Source organism: Peromyscus californicus, unplaced genomic scaffold, assembly GCF_007827085.1.
Source record: "Peromyscus californicus insignis strain IS unplaced genomic scaffold, ASM782708v3 Scaffold_12__1_contigs__length_115047231, whole genome shotgun sequence".
Classification (NCBI taxonomy): domain Eukaryota; kingdom Metazoa; phylum Chordata; class Mammalia; order Rodentia; family Cricetidae; genus Peromyscus; species Peromyscus californicus.
In genome coordinates this window covers 113,982,357-114,003,312 of record NW_026294413.1, presented here as the reverse complement: position 1 = coordinate 114,003,312, position 20,956 = coordinate 113,982,357, and the positions used below count along the sequence as shown (strand labels likewise).

General features: G+C 41.2%; 1 protein-coding gene across 13 annotated transcripts in view; it reads right to left on the bottom strand.

Annotated features, from left to right (window-relative positions):
• Cfap20dc (CFAP20 domain containing) overlaps nucleotides 1-20,956 on the bottom strand; it is a 242,116-nt gene that overhangs the window by 34,603 nt on the left and 186,557 nt on the right. For all 13 annotated transcript variants that reach the window (XR_008217213.1, XR_008217214.1, XM_052734151.1 and 10 more), the window contains 2 exons: nucleotides 18,733-18,936; nucleotides 8,870-8,931 (listed from right to left, as the gene is read on the bottom strand). Coding sequence is in view for 11 of the 13 variants with exons in the window: in XM_052734151.1 (XP_052590111.1) it covers nucleotides 8,870-8,931; nucleotides 18,733-18,936 (266 nt within the window). In the remaining 2 variants the exon portion in view is untranslated. The remainder of the gene's footprint in view (nucleotides 1-8,869; nucleotides 8,932-18,732; nucleotides 18,937-20,956) is intronic.

Genomic DNA, 20,956 nt, shown 5'->3' with positions numbered 1-20,956 from the left:
TATTTTATTAGCACAGTGTGTACTTGTCACACACATGAACTAAAACACATGAAGCTATGTAAGATCTAGTTTTTAGTTATGTTCAGTAAGGGATAATAAAGCCACCTACAGCTCACCATTTGGCTTTACTCGTTACCGAGCTATGAGTCCATGTGATGTTTCAGAGTCACTACTGTTAATTCAAAAACCAAGAGCAAAGAAGTTGTCTGCAGCAAAATATGAGTATTTCCTAATAAGTATGTTTAAGAGTATACATGACTCTTTCCCTCATGAATATACATACCCAACACCCAACAGTGTTTTCTCGTCCAGAGCACCAAATTGCATCTGATTCGCTTTAATGGATGGCAAGGGATGTAAAGCCTTTTAAAAATCAATGGGCAAGAAAGAGTCAATAGAACAATAATGTTCGTATTAGTTCAATCAAATCAGCTAGGAGTTGTTTGCTTTTCACCTTGGAGTCATTTGAAACAGGCTGCGCATTTGACTCACGATATTTATTATACTGAGTGGGTTTTTATGTGTAAATGAACATCATAATATGAAGCTACAAAAGCCAATAAACATAATATATTGCTAAAATGAGAAATTATATGTTTTAACTTCAATCAATTTAAAAGCATAATGTTTTTCATTAACAAGAGAAATGAAAAGAAATACAAGGAAGAAACGGGCAACGTCTCACAGAAGTGGAGTCTGCGCATGCGCTCCAGTTTTGTGAGGCTGCGACCTTCCCTGTGGCAGGCTTGGTACACGTCCCTCTCCCCTCCGCCCTGTTGCTTCCTCATCTGCACACTGCCTGCCTGCATGACACACGGAGTGGAAATCCTCAGGCTCATGGAAGGCATGTTCAGCTCCTGAGGTAAGGGCTTCAGAATCATCAAGCAGCATTGGAGTTAAGGGCTGAAAGTACACTTTTAATTTCCCATGCTGTTGGGGTTTCATATTTAAACAACAGGCAGCTCTTCCTCATTGGATTACAAAATAGACAGCAAGACAGTGGGTCTAGAGACAGGGCTGGCTGGACAGTAATTATGGTCTTACATTTCTTAGGGTACACGTCATTCTCTGAGACCTTGACCCGCCCCTTGACCTCTGGCAGAACAGAGATGCTATAAAACTAGAATTACCACTTACAACTGCTAAAGGTTATTATTATTCTAAAAATGGAATCTTTTAGTTAAAATTTGAAACTATCCAACTGTTAGAATGGTAAACAGTTGCTTTAGTAATTGCTTTCTTTCCACTGGACTGTGGGCCACAGGGGGTGTGAGTTCACTCTCTGGATGGATAGCAGTGATTAGGGAGGCCTGAGTCATCTCAGGAGTACTGCACTTTGCTAGTCAGAGATACCAAGATTCTTTACAGATGTGTCATTTCAGAGACACTTTGGGAAGGTGGGGGAGAGAAGATGCACTCTATTGTTCTGAAGGCCCCATGAACAAGGGTTTCATAAATTTGCAACTTTGGAAAACAAGACAATAACTAAAATATTGGTTAATATTTCCCAGTCTTAATACACACAATGGAAAAACCAGAAGACCTAGACTGAGCGCTGAGTGCCAGCAGCACAAGAGAGATCTAGTTACAACCAAAGGCAGTGCAGAGTGGGCTTATCAGGCTCAGAGAGGCAGGTCCAGGAATGAGCCGGGAAGAAAGCAAAGATAAAGACACCCTGGTAGGTGGGCAGGGGTGGGCTGCTGTGCAGGCTAGTTTGGGCCTGGGATCTGAGCAAACTTGCTGAGGGAGGAGAATTACGAGAACCAGGACTGAGGGGTGGGCAGGTCAGCAAGAGTCAAGGGCAGTGGAGGAAGACATGATGGCGTAGGGGACTACTGACTGCCATTCTGTTCATTCACCATGGTTCTGCTGGTGAACTGCTAACCCCCCTGCAACCTAGGGGGAGAGGTGGTTCTGAGTTGAGTGGGTTACTGTCCAGGGTTAAGAGTGGTTAGAGATGAAAAACAGGGTGATTCTCAAGGATGTTTCTGGGAGTCTTGTCCCTGGGGCAGTGCAGAGGCCTTCTGAGATCTGCCTTCTTCTGGAGATTGGAAAAGAAAAGGGCCCAGATGTCTTAAAATCTGTCCTCATAGTACAGCAGTCTATGGAATCTTTTTATGAAAAGGGTGGGGTGGGGAAGAAGACACTTGAATTAATGTGCCAATCCATGGGCTCAGGTTTTTACCCTTTTTTATTAAAAATATATGTGTTTATCTATCTATCTATCTATCTATCTATCTATCTATCTATCTATCTATCATCTGTCTATCTATACACATTTATTTAAATACTACATTTGCCTATGCAGCCCAGTGAGGGCTAAGTGCACCTTCTTCAGCAGTGGTAACACAAGCAGACGGTGCAAGTGGCACTCACTGACTCTCTAGAACGGATATGAATGACCAGTTGAGACAAGCCTTTTCCAATAAGTACCTGGAAGAACATACTCATTCAATTTTAGTGAATTCTATTTAAAAGCTTAAAATAACCATTTATCAGAGACTTTAGATTATGGATATTTTCTAAGGTGTCGTTTAAAATTAATTCATGGAAATAAATTCCTACATGCAAATTATTACATGTAGGAATAGGGCCTGGTACCTAACAGCCCCAAGGAAGTAAAGAATTTGAATGTTCATGGGTTCTAGCTCAAGGCCCTATACATAGGGATGTAGTTTGTGAGAACAGATTGGAAAGTCATCTTTGAAAGGTCAGTTTCAGTGATTTCAATACACATTTCTTGTGCTTTTATTGGGTGTAGGACTGTTTGAAGAGGTAGGGGTTCACTTTGCATATTAGCGTTCTGGAGGGGGAAGGGTACGTGTAGAAAATGAACAAATAAAAAAAATCAATTAGTGAAGAGTCCTGTGATCAAAATGAGAATTATACTGTATTAAAATTGACTGATGATGATTTCAGGGTGCATGCTAGGAGACGACTTGCTGGAGAGAGGGTAGCGACCCTATCAGCAGGAGATGGTAGCTGTGCAAACACAGGAAGAGAGAATCCCAGGCAATGCTCCCAAAGTTAAACAGTCTCCAATGTATGAGGCAAAAAGAGGACCACTGGGTGTAGTGCAAAGTGAGCAAGGCACACAGCAGTACACAACTGTCTGAGAGGTGGGATTAGAAATCAGGTTTGAACACTGTCCCGACAAAAGCCTCCTATAAGAGCACAATCCTACCTGACTCAAAATAAGGCAAATTTACTGTCCTACTGTCAGGAAAAGGGAGGCGATTTCTTACAACCATAGAAACAAAATGCAAAATTTAACTGGTTAATATTCAGGGTAAGCACTTTCATTTCTCATCTGTCTCCACATAACACTTTTCCCGCCTCCTCTTTCCCTCACTCTCTCAACGTTCCTGTCCTCACTCAGATAAATAATACAGGCAAGAGGGAGAAACAGAGAGAGAGAGAGAAAGTGTGTTCTTTAGCTTTCCATCACTGTAACAAACACGGAAGCTAAGCAACTTCAAAAGAGGAAAGGTTATTTGGTTTACAGAGGCTGAGGTTTCAGTTCTTGGTTATTGGCTCTATTGATCTGGACTAGCATGCCCCAGTGGGGACATGTAGCAGTCTCTTCATGACAACCAGGAGGTGAATGTGCACACACAGACACAGACACACACACACACACACACACACACACACACACACACACACACACACACACTGAGGTGAGGAGTGAGGGAGCTTGGATCTCAATATCCTCCTCAAGAGCACACCTTTAATGGTGTGCTTCTTCCAGTAGGGCTCCACCTCCCAAGCTTCCACTGCCCCACATGGCTCCACAGGCTTAGACCCAAGCCTTCAACACATGGGCTTAGAGCTTTAAATATGAAGAATTGGGGCCTCAAGCAAGCAACTGTGAATCTGTAGTAATGGAATTACAAAATCAGAGGTACTGATATCGTTCCCAATAGAAAGCCAGCAAGAGAAGTGATAAAGACAACCTGTATAGGCAGGTCAAGACAACACAGAACCCAGCCAGACAAGAGGAAGAACACTAACACCATGATGAGGGGAGCGGAATGTTTGCTTAGGGAGGATAGCCTCTGCCCTGTTTAAAGAACACGGTGAAGAGGAAGCAGAGGTGCAAGCTCCATGGACTCCCTCGGGCATCAGCTCTTTCTTGTGCCACAAGAGAAGAGGCTTGAGCACTAGAAGAGGAGCCCAGTAAGCAGAATCCTGAAAGTGAAGAAGGAAGAGGCGAAGGAGGCCTAGGAGCCCGTGTAGAGTCTGATGACAGGCCAGCCAGCTTGCTTCCACCAGGCAGGCTGAGCCAGCTGCAACTAAGGTCATTGGTTATTAATCATTTGTTGGAGTCTTCAGGACTTTATCAGATAATTGCAGTTATAAGTATGTTTATATCACATAAAATGTGGCAGAGCAGTAAAGGATTAGAAACTAACATAATCTGCAATGACATTACACAACAACAACCCTCCCGCCCCCACCCCCACCCCCCCAAAAAACACCAATCTACAGATAGTGATAAACCACAAAGCAAACACAATAAGACTGTACCACTTGCTGCTGCTGCTTGGAGATTCTAGAACTGTTTCAGTATTGTTTATTTCCATAAACATTTAAAACCTTATGAAGCCTTTGACTCCATTCCTTCCTCTCCCTAAATTTCCAATAGGTCATAAAATAGCAAGTAGCATCCCTATTCAGCAGGAAAGACTGACAGTCAACTCTATCCACACAAACACACAACCAGAATGCAATCACAGCTTATTTCATGAAATTCATTCCTGAGCAAAAATATCGTCTACCGTTCTGAAGAATCTGCCCAAACATATAAATAGCCGTGCCTAAGGGACAGCTCTAAACCCAAAAATCCATCGATGGCATTTTCAAATAAATGACCTGAGGCTGCAAACAGGATCCATTCTGTTCTGTTTGGCAGCATGCAAGTTTACATGCTAGGAAACATTTCTAACATGAATGAACTGTGAAATTGTCTCCTCCTGCCCCACAATCCTCTAAATTGTATTAGATAATGTTAGCCATTTCTGCACCTTGTAAAAGCTGTCAGTGCCCCATGAAGTGGCATCTGTGGATTGGAAAGAAAGGGCCCCACCATCTGAGATGCTGCCTAAATATTAGTTGGTGTATTAAGGAAAAATAATGGGAAATGCCACCCCCTGCCTAAGAATGCATGGGAAATGGCTCTGCACAAATCGAGACATGCCAGGGTATGTGATGAGGTGAACCATATACATTTCATTTCCTAGACTGTAATCTTCTCAGGAAAATGATTACCATTGCATCCCACCTCAATCCAATGTCAAGCACTGCCCTGAGAGTGTAAGTGAATGATTTCACTGTGAAGAAAACAAGCTATGAATATATTCAGTGTTTTAGCTATTTCCAGTCTGGAGTCAACTTTCTATCACCTGAATCTGCTTGCTTTGTGGGCTGTATATCATCTCTAATATTAATCCCGCACACACAAAATGAAGAGAGCAATTATGTTTTAGAAATGAAAATCTTTCCAGAACAAAATGTAAATGAAAGACCCCGAGGACGCTGACTTTTCTATTACCTTAATGAAGCTAATTGAAAGTTGACTCTAAATCCCTATATATGTGCATATGAGTATATGCAATTTAAAAGTCTTAGGTTCATAGATGCTTGGAGTGGTTACAGCATTTCACTGGAGTTAATATGGTCATTTGTCACAGGGCCACATCCTGCTGTGCTCTTAGTGGGCATAGATACACGTTTCCTGTCTCTGCTATGATGCCCTTGCTGTGATTATGATCACCCTAATGCCTGCTTTTTAGGTACTGCTTAGACTCTCCCTAGACAGAACTTCCCATCTAGGATTCAGGTTAGAAGTTCTTTTATCCAAGAGGGTGCAATCAGAGATAGCTTCTCACATCTCTTTTCATATTAGTTATCTGTCCTTCTAACTTTAAAGTCCTATATTTTGAGATGTAAAGTATGGGGTATTATTTATCAGAAACACAATAAATGCAAATCTGAACCATAATGCTAGCCACCAATTGAAATTAAATCACATGTATCACATGAATCAATCCATCCCACTTTAAATGACAATAATGCTGATCTCAAAAATTTACCATCCTCTATGTTTATGGTCCAATAATGCCTTTCTGTCAGCTCTTCAGGCTGCAGAATTTATGAGTCAGGAGCCAAGCCACAAAAGCTGCAGTGTTTTTGAAGGTATATAATAATTTTCTAGGAAACTGTGGATTACCTGATAGCAAATGGGGTTGAAAACAACTTTTGTTCTTTATAGTTTTTTCTTTTAAAATTTACTATGAAGAAATTTAAAGTAGTTTTTCCTAAGTGAATGAATACTTGGTTGCAGAGAAAGTGTCTATTCTGTTGGTGAACTTTTTTTTTGTATTCTATCTTTTGAAATCAACCTGGAAAAGGGATAGTCAGAGTTACATACTGTCCCATCAAAATGTCACTCATTCATCCAGTGTTTATGACTCTTTTTCTTCAGCTTAGTGAAAGAAAAACAAATCACGTGACCCTTCATAGTGCATAGTGGGAATGAGTCTCATGGAAGTCCGAGAATCCTAAATTTGGACCTAATCTCAGATGGCATGTAGCTCTCATTTTTTCTTTTACACATGAGAGGTTTGTATTATGATGTGAAATTTGGAAAGGGTAAAAGACTTGCCTGAGATAATTTACCAGGTTAGTGGGTGAATGCTGACTTCTTTTGAAGTCAATGCTCTACTTTCTAGGATATCTTACTCCCATTCTCGCTTGTTCAAACTACAAATTCTCAGTTCTTATAATTAGGATTAAAGTTGTATTTCCAGCATTTTTGCATATAGAAAAGGAACTTATCAGGCAAGGTTGTTAAGTGACACCACCTATCTGCCTGTCTATGAATGAATATGAAAATGCCTTTTTATAAGCACTGAAATTCTACTCTCAATTTTAAACTCATTATTTGTGATAGTGATAACTCTTCAAAGTTCATATCAGGTGCATGGACTAGGAACACAAGGATGAGTACTAATTTCTACTCATGTCATAAATATTCTCAACTCTAATAAAAGTCCTGTAAGCCACGTAGATGGTCTCCCAGGAGCCTTGTTAGTACTCTTCCATGGCTTAGCTCACTATTCCTTGTGGACTGGACCAGAAGTGGATACTTGGTTCACTCACTCTAAGCTAATCACCTTGAAAGTAGAAACTAGAAAGTAGCTCGGTGGTGGTGGCACACGCCTTTAGTCACAGCACTCAGGAGGGGATGATCTCTGTGAGTTCGAGGCTAGCCTAGGCTACAGAGTGAATTCCAGGAAAGGTACAAAGCTACACAGAGAAACACTGTCTCGAAAAACCAAACCAACCAACCAACCAACCAACCAACCAAATAAACAAAAACAAACAAACAAACAAAACCCCCAAAAACCTAGGAAGTAGAAATTGAGATTCAGATATAGTTTGTTAGCCTCCATATGTAGACTGAAATGTAATATATAAACTCAAGAGCTATCAGACAGCCATATTTGGAATGAGACATAGAGAGAGCTTGTGTTTAGAGAGAAGAATGGAGCAGAAAGGAGGCTGCAAGCAGGGATAGAGAAGGGACCCTGCCTATCTTTCTCTTCTAGTATGCAACATGGTATTCTAACTGAACAAATGCCTCCTGTTTCTCTCTCTCCCTTCCCAGCTCTCGCAACACTAGCAAAATTGTCTTTGCTGCAAGTCACCGTGGGTGGAACTCAAACATGATGTAACAGACCATGCTCTGGACCCAGAACGTGCTCTCCTTGATATCAGTCTACTTCACAGGGCAACTCACAAATGGATCAGAGATGCATTCATGTCAATGGAGATGGAGACAATGGAGCTCGAGATTTACTGGCTTCCAATAACCCCCTATGCATAGCAAACAGTAATGAAGGAATGATTTATCTGAATAAACTAGCTTTCATAAGTATGCATGAGAGAGCAGTAGTATTATAATACTTTATGCCCTTTTTTTTTTTTGAGGCATGATCTTAATCTGTAGCCCAGGCTAGTCCGGAACTCACCATGTAGTCCAGACTGCCCTCAAACTTGTAGCAATCCTCCTGTCTTAGCCTCTCCAGGACTGGCTATCTTATGTGTTTTTAAAGCTCAAATTCAGACTTGTTTATTCCTAATCAACCTAAAATTATGTTAACATGTGACTCAGGTAACAATAGTATATTTGAAGTATCACATATTTTGAGATTACAAAATTATGAATTTATGAAAAAAGTGAATTATTTGAACTTGAATAAGACATCTTGATAAATTTAAAGGCATATAAAATACTCATTCTCCATATGCCCTAGACATCATTTGATAGCTATAAAATGGCATATTTATGAAAATCATGAGTAAGTTACTGCTCAGAAAGAGTTTGCCATGTGCTAACAACTATGCTAAGAATTTTTCATCTATTTTTTGAACTTCCTCAAAATATCATGAAATAATTGTTGTGCCTGAATTGCATTAGATGACTTGTTTGAAACCCTGCAGCCAGGTATTTGAACATAGGTGGATTGTTATCACTACCACACAGTTTGAATAAGAAAAGCAGATGAAGTAAAATATCAAAAGAAATGAAGTCTGGCTGGACATTGGCACCGGCAGGTGGATCTCTGTGAGTTCAAGGCCAGCCTGATCTACACAGCAAGTTTCAGGACAGCTATTTCATGTTGAGACTTTGTTTGAGACCAAGCCAAGCAACCTCCAAGCAAACACAACACAACAACAACAACAACAACAACAAAAACCAACAAAATTTTGGCAGATAAATTTTATATAACCAAGAATAACATACAACCTTCCAAGTAAAAAGTTTTAAATCAAAACCATGTAGGTTATTGATGATTCTTACCGAGGATTTGATGGAGAAGGTGGATTCATTTCTTTCTGATAGTGACGGCCCTGGTTGACAGGCTGTAAGAGAAAAAGCACCTGTGAGGTAGGCACCAGTCGGCACAGGGCACACTGTCGCACTAATTCTCCCTTGGATATTTTGATATCAACAATTCTCATTTTTGATATCTCATTTTTGATATTCCATTTATAGGAAAGGACTGGCTTTGCTTCACAGCACAGACAAAGGCCCTGAGAGACTCAGCATACCACAGGGTGAAATAAACAATAAAATGCAGGCTATTTTAATAGCCTGTGATAAGGTTCAATAGCATCTATGATGGAAATAAAGGTCACATATTAGAGAGTTCTTCTTGTGGAGTTTTTATACTGTTGCTATTTCTAGAGACAGCAAAAGAAAACAAGATTTTCTCAAATTTCCTCCCACAATAAACCTTTCATTATTATTTGAAATACAACTAAAAACAAACAAACAAAAACAAAGCAGAGGAAAAAAAAAAACGCCAAGAAAAGCAAACTAATGCCAGTAATGAAACCTGATCTTTCCTCTTTGGCCTATAAAGGGCGAAAAGTGTGTTACAGCTAATACAAACTCCATTTTGAACACAATTCTAAATTATGTGGCTAATAATAATGAAAAACTACTTTATTTTGGCATTCTTGTTTTATTAAAAGTTGGAATTTGCCATGCATTTTGTTAATTGAATTCAGAATGTTACTTCTGTTCCAAGGGAGGTTGATGTTAAGGCTTTCTTACCCACAATGAATGTGGCCTCACAGTGCTGACCCACAGCCAAGGCTAGCAGTGTGGCTGTACATAAAGAGACTACCTTCCTTATTCTCCACATAGTTCTTATTTTAAGGGGTCCTAAAAGATTAATTACACAGGTGATGGAAATTCATAAGCATAAACTCTCTTGCAAGTATTCCTTTGATTTGTATCAAACATCCTGTGTGATAAACACATCACCTAGCCTGGCTACCTGTGATGCACTGTGAATTTCAGTGCACCCAGAATGATGCATCACCATTTCAGTAACAAGAAACAACAGCTGACAGAACAGTGGAAAGAAAGGATGCCATAAGCCATATTTGATATCAGCAGAGAAATCAAACTTCCAGCAATTTGCAAGTGAAATTTAGTTGATGATTTAGACTTTATTATTTCATAGCAAGAGAAATTAGCAAGCAAAAGGCCTAACAAGTTGCTTCTCTGGATCAACTCACACTGGTATAGAAAATTATTCCCAATAATAAATTCATTGGTATTCACTTAGTAGTTCAGCAGCACCGAGGCTGCCAGTGAATAGACTTCTGCTTATTTATTTTCACACGCATTTCCAAAACTTTCTGAGCACCACAGTTCTGATATTCAGGCAGATAATCCACCCCTGAATTTTATAATCATTAATTCCAAGCCTTACTCCAGATGCTGTCTTTCCTTCCTTGGAAGTGCCTACTGTGTTTGTGATGCAGCTCTGTGAATGATGCGGGCTTGCCCCTTTCTATCTTTGCTCATGTTTAGATAATGTTCAATAGATTCAGTGATACAAGGGGGAAGAGCACAGCCAATAACAGTTCATAAATGTTTGAAAACATTCAGCAGAAGCTTTTCAGAGCAGTAAAAACTGGTGACATGAAGACATGGGAGGGTCAGTGGCTGTCCTTCTGAAGGCAAATGTTACCAAGTGGATTTTATGGGGTTTAAGTCTCACTACCCCACATTTAGTATCTTGCGTTTGAGAAACAGAAGAAGCAACAAGGTCACTCATTCCTGATCTTTACCTGACTTCTTACTTCTCAGGCAGCTCATAAAACCTGGGCAGGACTTTGTGATCTGCCCCTGAACCAAGTCATCACATCCTATATGTGACTGGAAAACCCTCATTTCTGAAGATGCAAGAACATAGGGAAGAAACTCATCAAAAGGCCTTGCTAAGTTCTCCCAGTATATTTCCAATAGATCCTATCACCTTTTTCAAATCATATTTCTCCATGAGTTTCCACTCTGTCAAATCTAGCATGACAATATGCATTTAATCATTTTTCTTGGAAAATACATGTTTAACTGTTTCTTTGGGTCTTCATTTATTTTTTGAGGGTTCTTGTTTCATTAAAACCTTATATGGAATGAATTTGTATGCTTTTCTTTAATCTGTCTTCTGTTCTCGATCCTTAGCCATGAATCTAGGTGGGTAGTGAAGAAGACATTTTCCCTCCCTACTGTGTTTCTCTACATATGCAACAATAAATTTATTTTTCGGTAGGTAACATCCTGTGACAGTACCTGTGATAGAAAATAAAATTATGGTTTGATTTTAGAATCCAGCCTTTTCTGTAGAATACTGTAAGTATTCGAAAGACCATTACTGATGCCTACAAGTAACTGCAACAATACCAATAATGGCAGCAACTTACCAGTGTCTACAAATAGCCACAACAGCAACAGCAGTGACTTATATTTACTGTGCATTTACTCCATGCTAATTCTTGAGAGAGATTATCTCATTTGAGCCCCACAGGAAGCCTGTGAACTATATATAATTAACTCCATTTGTTAGAAGAGGACATTCAGATACTAGTATTAACCCAGGATCATGCCTGCCAGCAAACAGTGGAGCCAGACTCTGTACCCATTCAGTGAGATTCCACAGCTTTCCATCTCAACACTAGTTTGTTTGTATTATTTAATGCAGCTTGGGAATTCACGCAGAATGTGGAATACAATGTTCTGAATAACAACATGGCAGGGTCCATTCAGTATATGGCATGAAAAAAAAAAAACGGAGTCCCAAGATACATTTTTTTCTGGAGTATATGAGACTGTCCAATTATTATAAATTAAATTCACTTGATTTGACTCTCAGGGCATGTCACTATATTTTTAAAATTAAAGACAGTAAGTTTTTACCACACTGCTAAACTTGGAACTGTTGTAGGACATAATAGACAATAAGCACTCTGAGAATAATGTTTATATTGTGAGGTGACTTTCGCAGTCATTAGCCATAGAACAACTCACACATTTTTATATTTTCTTCTGACAGCACAGAAATCACTATGACTCTAATATCAGTTTTCATGTATCATTTCTATAGTTTTATAAGATTTTTATCTACAGCTTAGCATGGCCAATCCCTACCTTCCTAGTCTACCAGGATAACGAACCCAGCATTTCTCAAAGAGCTGAGGAACTAATGGGTCTGTAGATTAGAAGAAATTAGGACCTATTAGGTATGAAACACTTACAATGCCAGTTTTGTATGCACAGCAGCCTGGAATCATGTAAAACACAGACAGATAGGCTCCTGGCAGATGCATGAAAAAGTCTGGCAATGACAGACTTTGTCCTTTTGGGGGTGCTGTTGCTATGCCTAGTGCCAGGAAAGAGGTACTCATAAAATCACCACCACCCAGAGGCTTTGACTTCCTATGATCAATTTGCTGGAAGGTAAGGGAGAGCAGGGAAGGCTAAATAAAAGAACAAGAGATAAGATAATCTTGATATGTTGAGAGGTACAGACAATATCTTTATGTTGTTATGCAAAATCTATTCAAAATGGCAATAATATAGCAAGGTTAATCAAGGCCATAAATAACTTGTCTGAGAACCTCACCGTATGCTTGGGATTTTATTAAGTGAATTTTGCCTCATTTTCTCCAATATTATGCTTTGCAATATGCCATATTGATGGATGCATAAGTTGAGCATTTAAATCCTCCTCACCCCCTTTCTCCAAGCTGGGAAGGCTTTTATATTATATTAGGTTATGGTATGAGGATTTTTAATTTGGAGGAATAATAGCTCTGAAGCATCTACTCAGAGAACAGCATGCATATTAGGTGTGCTTTTCTTGACTCTAGGTTCATGGAGGGACAGAAATAAAGTACTAAAAAAGGAAACCACCAAAGGCTGTCAGCAGCACTCTGTGGGTGGTGGGCAGTGTGGACACCAGTGTGCAAGCACAACCAAACAAGCACAGAGTATCTTGCTGGCCCACCTGCACGGCCCTGGCCCACTTGCACAGCTCTAGTACCCATGGAAAGGGGAAGTGCTCTAGAAAACTTAAAGAAATATCCCTGAGAGGAGCAGGTTCCAGTCTTGGGAACTTGGCAGACAGCAATATGGGAAAGCGCTCAGTGAATCCATTTTACAATGCCAGTAAATGACAAATGTGGGATTTGGGCCCAGGTCAGCTTTATATTCTTTTGGGTATCATACAAAACTACATTCATGTGTGCATGCACGTGAGCACACCCACACTCCATGAAGGGAACGGTTTCGTGCTACTGCCAAACAAAACCAGAAACATTCACTCAAAATTCATTGTAACCAAGTCTTAGTTCCCTTCCCAAGGTTGCACAGAACCCAGTTTTGGAACAAATCTCATGAGGGTTACTCCTTTCAGAATGCCTCCAAAATCGATTACTTATAGCCAGGTTCCCACAGAAGTAGTAAAGTATTGTTTTAATTGAATTTGGGTTCAAGTTAGTAACTTTGAAAAATTTGTCTGTCAAAGGCCAATGGATTTCTCAGTAGCCTTGATTTATTTAGCTTAAGAAGCCTACAAAAGCCAATTTGGGAAGAGAATATGGTTACATTTAATTACACTTTAAATGACTAATTTATTACATTTAAACACCTTTTAAACAGTACATAATGCTCAGAACTGATGCTGGGGAATCAGAGCTTGTGGAAACACAATAGCTGTTGTTAAAGACTTCACTGTACTCTGTGTCTCCTCTCTAGCTCCACACACAGCATCTGTGAAATCCTCCCATCAGCACAGTTACTGGATGTGGCCTCACTAAATCTCCTGTGCCCACAATTGTTCACAAAGCCTTGCTCAGAGGGAGAGCTTCTCAAGGTGTATACTGAATGTTTAGTATCAATATTTAACATAAAATATTGCATGTGCCACTCAAGACTTACTTAAGCAAAACAAAGCTGATGTGTATTTTGGAGCTGATGAAAACCAGTTTACTTTAGAGTAAAAAGGAATTATTTAGTGTGCATGTTACTGATTGCTTCACTTAATCAATGAATGACAACCAGCTGTGCTGCCTCATGCCAGGTTGTCTTTATGGGTCTTATATCCAGGACTGAGCACACTGGTAACAATGGTTACTGAATGCTGCTAAGTGCTATAGTTGAACCTATTGAAAATGCAGGAGGCTGAATGTATGTGAGGAGAGAGACATTTATTTGATATTTCTGTAACTTCTAGTTTTGCAGTGAATTGTAAAACACTTTAAAAATAAATTCTTTAGGGGCTGGCTCAACAGGTAAAGGTGCTTGCCATGAGCCTGATAACTTGAGTTCGATCCCTTCGACTGTCATGGTGGAAAAATACTAATTCTCCCAAGCTGTCATCCAACCTCCACACCTGTGCCATGGTGCGTACCCTTCACAAATGAATTAATGTAAAATAATTCTTTAATAAAAAGTTAGCCAATGTGTAAGCAAAGTTGGTAACAGAAACAACCAAACGCAAACAAATAAAACAACAAGAGGGCATATCTCAAAGGGAGGAGTGCCATGAAGAGCACTCTGGCAGGGAGAGGGGCAGGGCCTCCCCCAGTGACGGCCAGGTGACACAGTGCGGCTGGAGTAGTGTGTCATTCTCCCGTGTGTACGCTGGATGGGATGGGTTAAGGAGGAATGGCGAGTTGCAAGTTCTGTGTGAGCTGAAGGAGAGGCAGAGGCCTGAAGAGAAGGGTGTCTTGCCTAAGGAGGGCTCTAGACTCACCTCCACAGACGTGTCTGCTCCTTTTTGCAGTCTGAAATTCTTTCTTACCTTTTGTCTATGTGTAAATGAATAAAGCGTTCTTGAACTCTGACTTAACCGATGCCTCCTCTGAAAGCACATCTGGTACTCAGAAGCCAAATTAATTGCTCCTCCTACATCATCCCTCAGATTTTTGTTTTATCGCCCCTCACCATCCTGAATCACAGAGCCTTGTCTCTGTGAACATCTTAAGATGAGGACAAATTTTGTTTTCAACACCCAGCCCACTTCCTAACACATTGTACTAAAAAAGGTGCAGAATGAATGAATGTGACAGAAATGAGCAAGTTTGGGCTAGGAGTTAGGTATCCCTGGTTCTAGGGCATAAAGTAAGCCTTTTCAGTGAGGCCTGGAGTAGAATCTCAGAAAGTTCTGGAGCTGTCTGAGGGATAATCTGGTGCAAGGTACACAGATATTCACATAGTGCAGCTAGGGAGCTACCAATGTTTTGAAAGCATGGAGTGAGGGGTGGAGAGAAGCTGGATGGGGGCACTTCTCAGAGTGCAGGGGTCCTCTGTGCCGGACTCGAGGCCACAGGGAACCACTGAAGCACTTTACATAGGGAAGAGAGCAGAGCATGCCTGGGCTTTACAAAGGTCTAGTGTGAAAAATGAGAACTAAATTAAAAAAAAAAAACCGATTTACTTTGTTTGTGTGTGTATGTCTGTGGGTATGTGTTGTGTGTGTATCTACTGAGACCAGAAGAAAGCGTTGGACACTTGAGAGCTGAGGTTACAGGGGGCTGTGAGCTGCCTGAGGTGGGTGCAGGGAACAGAAGCTTGGCCCTCTGCAAGAGCAGTGAGTGAGTGTTCTTAACACCCGAGTCATCTCTGAAAACCAAGGTTTTTACTAAGTGCTTATTATGTTTCAAATTCAGTACCAGTTGCTTTACAAGGTAACAGGCTGACTTCAGAACACTATGACTTCAGAACCAGTGCTCCTAACCCACAGCCTGTGGTACTTGGACCAGAGGTGAGAAGATGATGAGGTACTGCTGAAGAAATTCAGATGAGTAACACTATGCCAAGTCTGTGGTGTTAGGCAGTGGGGATTAAGAAGCAAAGCGGTGGAGAGATGGGTCATCAGCTAGGAATACTTGGTGCTCTTGCAGAGGACTTGGGTTGGGTTCTCAGCACTCACACGGTGATTTACACCATTCATAACTCCAGTTCCAGCAGATGGGGCATCCTGTTTTGACCTTTGAGGGCATCAGGAATGCTCATGGTGAGCATCCATATATGCAGGCCAAACACTAATACACATGAAATAAAATAGATAAATCTAAAAATCTTAACTAGAAAAAGAAACAAATAGAAGAGCCTTAGATGTGAAGACCAGTATGGATACAGGAGAATGAAAATGTGGGAGAAGGGGCAATGTCTTCCAATCTTCTGGCTAGAGGGCCACTGGAGGGTAGCGCCGTTCACCAAGACAAAATTGGGGCAGCATCCTGTGGCGACACCAGGAGCCTTTCATTTTGTTTCTCACCATCTCTGCACCTTTTCTGAGGAGAAAAGTGTGAACTCTCAGAGAGGCTGAAACAATACTTGTAAATTGCTCTATTTAAACTCCACATGAGCAGAAGGATGCAGATTTCATTACGGAATGCAATTTCCCATTTGTTGATAGTTCCAATATTGGAGCAAACTGAATTTGATGAAATAATAAACATATCCTATGAATACTAAAGGTAGGATTTTCAAATTTTTCTGTCTAAAAAATAGACTTTTCAATTTCTCATTTGGCTGAATAGAGGGGTTATTAAGTTCATTACTAATGGTGTTATTTTTGGCCTTGTGCTTTTAGAGCAGAGCACTTGTCATGCAGGAGACTTCAGTTCTTGCCAGAACAGGACAGTGATGAGAACCTGGTATCCAGGGCAACCAAGAGTTCAGACTTCTCAGTCCATAAATAATCATTCCTCAGCTTGCCCTCTGTACTGCTGGTCTCCGGGCCACTTCCTGACCAAATGAGCTCCACCTGGAGGCCACTGTTCTCTGAAGAATATTCTATAAGAAAGGCACTGCTTCGCTTCTGTCTGCACCCGATCCTTATGATTTTTCACTTTGGTGCAAGGATGCTCTGTGGCCAAAGTCACAGGGACATAGGTATTTTTCTGGGTGGTAGATACTGTCCAGCACCAAGGCTGTTTGAAGAGTTATATGTATCCATGTCTAATGAAACCACAAACTAAGCAAGAAAAAGCTGGAGGTGGAGGAGAGGGAGATAATAGGCACTAAGTGAACACTGGTGGTGATTTTCCCCCTTGCCATCTCCTAGGAGTCTATTTGATTTCACCTTCCATGATGACTTGCATGTTATCTCTAGAGCGCAGGAGCCTCGTCCTCCATTGGATGTCTGTAGCACCTATGTGACAAACAACTCATATAGCAGGAGTTACCAGGGAAACAGACAGAGCCTCAGTGTTCTCACTGGGAAGTAGAAACACTAATGCCAGCTGGAAAGACTCAGGTGACACATGTGACCATGTGATAGAGGGACTGCTGAAACATGGAAGGCCTACAAAGATGTTAGAGACCTGGAAAACCTGGTTTTAAGATAAAAGCAGATAGCAAAATGAATATCTGTTAAATATATAAAACTTATGTCTACCACATTTGAAGTTAATATTTATGTAGGTTTAAAGCATAATTTAAAAATTTTAAAGATTTATTAATTTTTATTTTATGTGCTTGGATTTTTTGTCTGCATGTTTGTATGTGTACCACATGTGTATCTGGTGCCTGTGTAGGCCGGAAGAGGACACAGAATTCCCTGGAACTGGAGTTACAGATGGCTGTGAGCCACCATATTGGTGCTGGAAACCAAACCCAGGTCCTCTACAAGAGCAGTGAGTATCTTTAAATGATGAGCTGCTTCTCCATCCCCCACTTTAAGTTTTTATTGTTTCCAGATGGCACCTAAGGAAGCAGGCAAGAGATGGTCAGGAGCCTATGTCGGCACTGTAGAACTCAGAGACAGTATCTTGTTATTCTAGTTGGGATTGCAGACCGTCTGTATGATGAAAAGTCAGCTTTATTAAAGTGTATCAGTGCTGGAGATGGATGCCAGGATGCTAGGCAAGGACTCAACCACTGTGCTACATTCCTAGCTTTATATAGCTATGTATGAGCTTGAGTCAAAGTTATTTTAGGTTTCATTCTCTACTAGGCCATGGCGAGAGAGATGGCTATACTAATATGTTTTAACATGTAAACACATGGGGATGTATATCTTTGAAAAAGGTATCTGTAGCTCCTATCATGGCCCCTCAAACACAGAGGAGCCAGTAAACATCTAGTGACTTCTACAGAAGGTTCTTTTCTGTCCTCGTAGGTGAACAGTATTTAGCATGTCTATAGTCTTTTCCCTTTGTTCATTCATTTAATAAGTATTTCATTGAAAATATTAAGTCTCTTTTATGTGGCAAAAGGCTTGTGCTAGGAGCAGGAACTGTCAGAGCCCTGCATGATTTCAGGTACTGCTGTGATTTGAGGATCCCTCCTCTCCAAAGTTCATATATCAGAAACTTAATTGCCTACATGAAGGAGAAGAGAGGTGGGATATTTAAGAGGTGGTTAGAGTGCAAAGACTGCGTTCATTATTGTGGGAGTGAGTTTGTGATAAAAAAGATTCATTGATCCCCTTTTCACTAGTTTGCTTCCCACTCCCCATCCCCACCCCATTCTCCCCGCTATCATGGGATGATGCACAAGGAAGATCTTTGTTAAATGTAGGTCCTTTGACCCTGGGCTTTCCAGACTTTAGAACTAAGCAAAACAGGTATTTGTGTTTATAAATGACCTGGTTCTCATCTATTGTGAGAACGAAAGAGAACTAAGACAATCAATCATCATACACACATCTCCAAGGGTGTGTAAGAGAGTGTAAGACAATGGCATACTCTATTACCAGTCTCTCCCTTAAAAGACTATCTCAGAATGAGCTCTGCATGATTCTCATGGTGGGTGACTCATTTGGACTCTACTTTCCCTCGATAAGGCTGGGATTTGTTAGAAATGGGCTTGCTCCTTTTGAAGGCAAGGGAGTAGATGCAAGGTGCAGGACTCACAGGTGGCAGACAAGAGTTCCATGTGGTTGTGTCATCACTGCTGGTACTGATGCTAACATTACAGTTGTCCACCTGGGATGCACTCAGGCCATGAGGAGCCCCAGTGTCTTCCAGGTCTTCATTCTGCTGCCGACGGAGGCTTGCTAGCATCTGCAGCTCACATTCACTCATCTGGCTGGGCTGGTAGTTCCTCCAGTTGTATTCCTGACCAAGAGACAGAGGTATGACAATGAGTCACCTGATTTCAATTTTATGGGTTACCAGCAAGTGTGACTATAGCCCTACCTCCAATGGCTCCCCTCTGATGGAGACCCAAATGCTCTGCACACCTTCATGAGAGGTTACCCTCCCTACCCAATCCAATATTTCTGCACACTGCCTTCATGAAGAACCTCAAAAGCATCAAACTTGCATCTGCCTTAGTTCCCCTTTCATGCTAGTTCCCGCTGGCTGCCTGTCTGGCTAACTGATGCCACTCTTCCTTGGGGAGGCCTTTTCTGACAATGACAAATGGGGACACCTCCTCTATTATATGTTAGAGAATTTAAAAGTCTTGACTTTTAGCATTTGTTCCAACTGTAGTTGTCTAACTAACTGCCCTTGCAACTGACTAGTTAGCCAATGCACAGGTCATGGCCGTAACTGCTTGATTCTGGCTGGAGTCCCTTGGTGAAGATCTGAAGATGCTTAACTGCAGGGCCCAAACCCAAAGCAGGTTTTTTTTTTTTTGTTGTTGTTGTTTTTTGTTGTTTTGTTTTTTGAGACAGGGTTTCTCCGTGTAGTTTGGATGCCTGCCCTGGATCTCGCTCTGTAGACCAGGCTGGCCTCAAACTCACAGAGATCTGCCTGGCTCTGCGTCCCGAGTGCTGGGATTAAAGGCGTGTGCCACCCCTGCCCGGTTCCAAAGCAGTTTTTAATTAGATGAATTTATCTGTTTACTGCTGAGGCTTTTTGGAAGGTTTCCCCACAGCCCAGGATGGCCTTGAAGTCACAGTAATTCTCCTATTTCAGCCTCTTGAGTGCTGAAGGTTCAGGTGTGAGTCACCACAGCCAACCTAAAAGGAGCTTTGAAAAGAGAAATACCCTTTCCAGACAAATGCCCGGCTTATAAGGGAACAAATTTCAGCAGCATTGACTACTAATACCAAATATATTCAAATTACAGATATATGGAAGATAATGAATGCAAGGAGGGAAAAATGTAAGGTCTGCAATCCAGAAAGGCCTCACATCTATCTTCTTGATGCAGAACAGAGTAGATGGAATCAAGACTATTACTGTAAGTTTCCAGATGCTAACACAAATAAATATTATTATTTCTTCTTTAATTTTTAAAAATTGCATTTTTAGGAGCGACCTACTTGCCCATAGAACTGCCCCACTCCCTAGATTCAGTTCCCAAACACTCATCGCCCCCTCCACTTCCATGTGTCTACCGCCACCAACTCGGGCTGATGTCCACTGCTCAGGCCCAGGCCACACCAGTCAGAAGAACAGGTGAGTGACTTGCCTGCCAGCAGAACTGCCCCACTCCCTAGATTCAGTTCCCAAAGACCCATTCCACTGCCCCCCTCTCTGGCCCTACTGCCATCCCCTCCTGCTCTGTGCCTCCAGCCTCAACTTGAGTGGACTTCTGCTGCCCAGTGCAGGCCAAGTAAGTCAGAAAAAACAGATAGGAGAGACTCCCTGCTGGACCAGAGACCACATCAGCCTCCAGAACCGTAGATAGGTGGCCCGCCAGTGGACTTCCTCTTCTCACTCAGTGGCCTCGATCCCCAGTACCCTCATAACCATATCCCATTCCCCAGTTCAGGCAGAGACCCCTTTGTTGCACCGAAGGCCAAGCTAGTATAGCTACCAGAAGTCCAGTCAAAATGCCTATCTAACAAGGACAAACTCAGAAATCAGCACCTAGACCTACAATCATCCCAAACCCAGATGCCTAGATGCCAGTGTAAGAACACAATCAACAACAGCCAGGGTAATATGGCACCACCCAAGCCCAGCTATCCTAGGACAGCAAGCCCTGAACATTCCAACACAACTGAAGTCCAAAAAATGACCTTAAAACCAACTTTATGAAGATGATAGTTGTCCTTAAAGAGGAATTGAAGAACTCCTTAAGGAAACTGAAGAAAAGACAAACAAAAATTTGGAGGAAATCAATAAATCTCTTAAAGAATACCAAGAAAGGCAAGAAAGAAAAAAACAAAACAAAACAAAG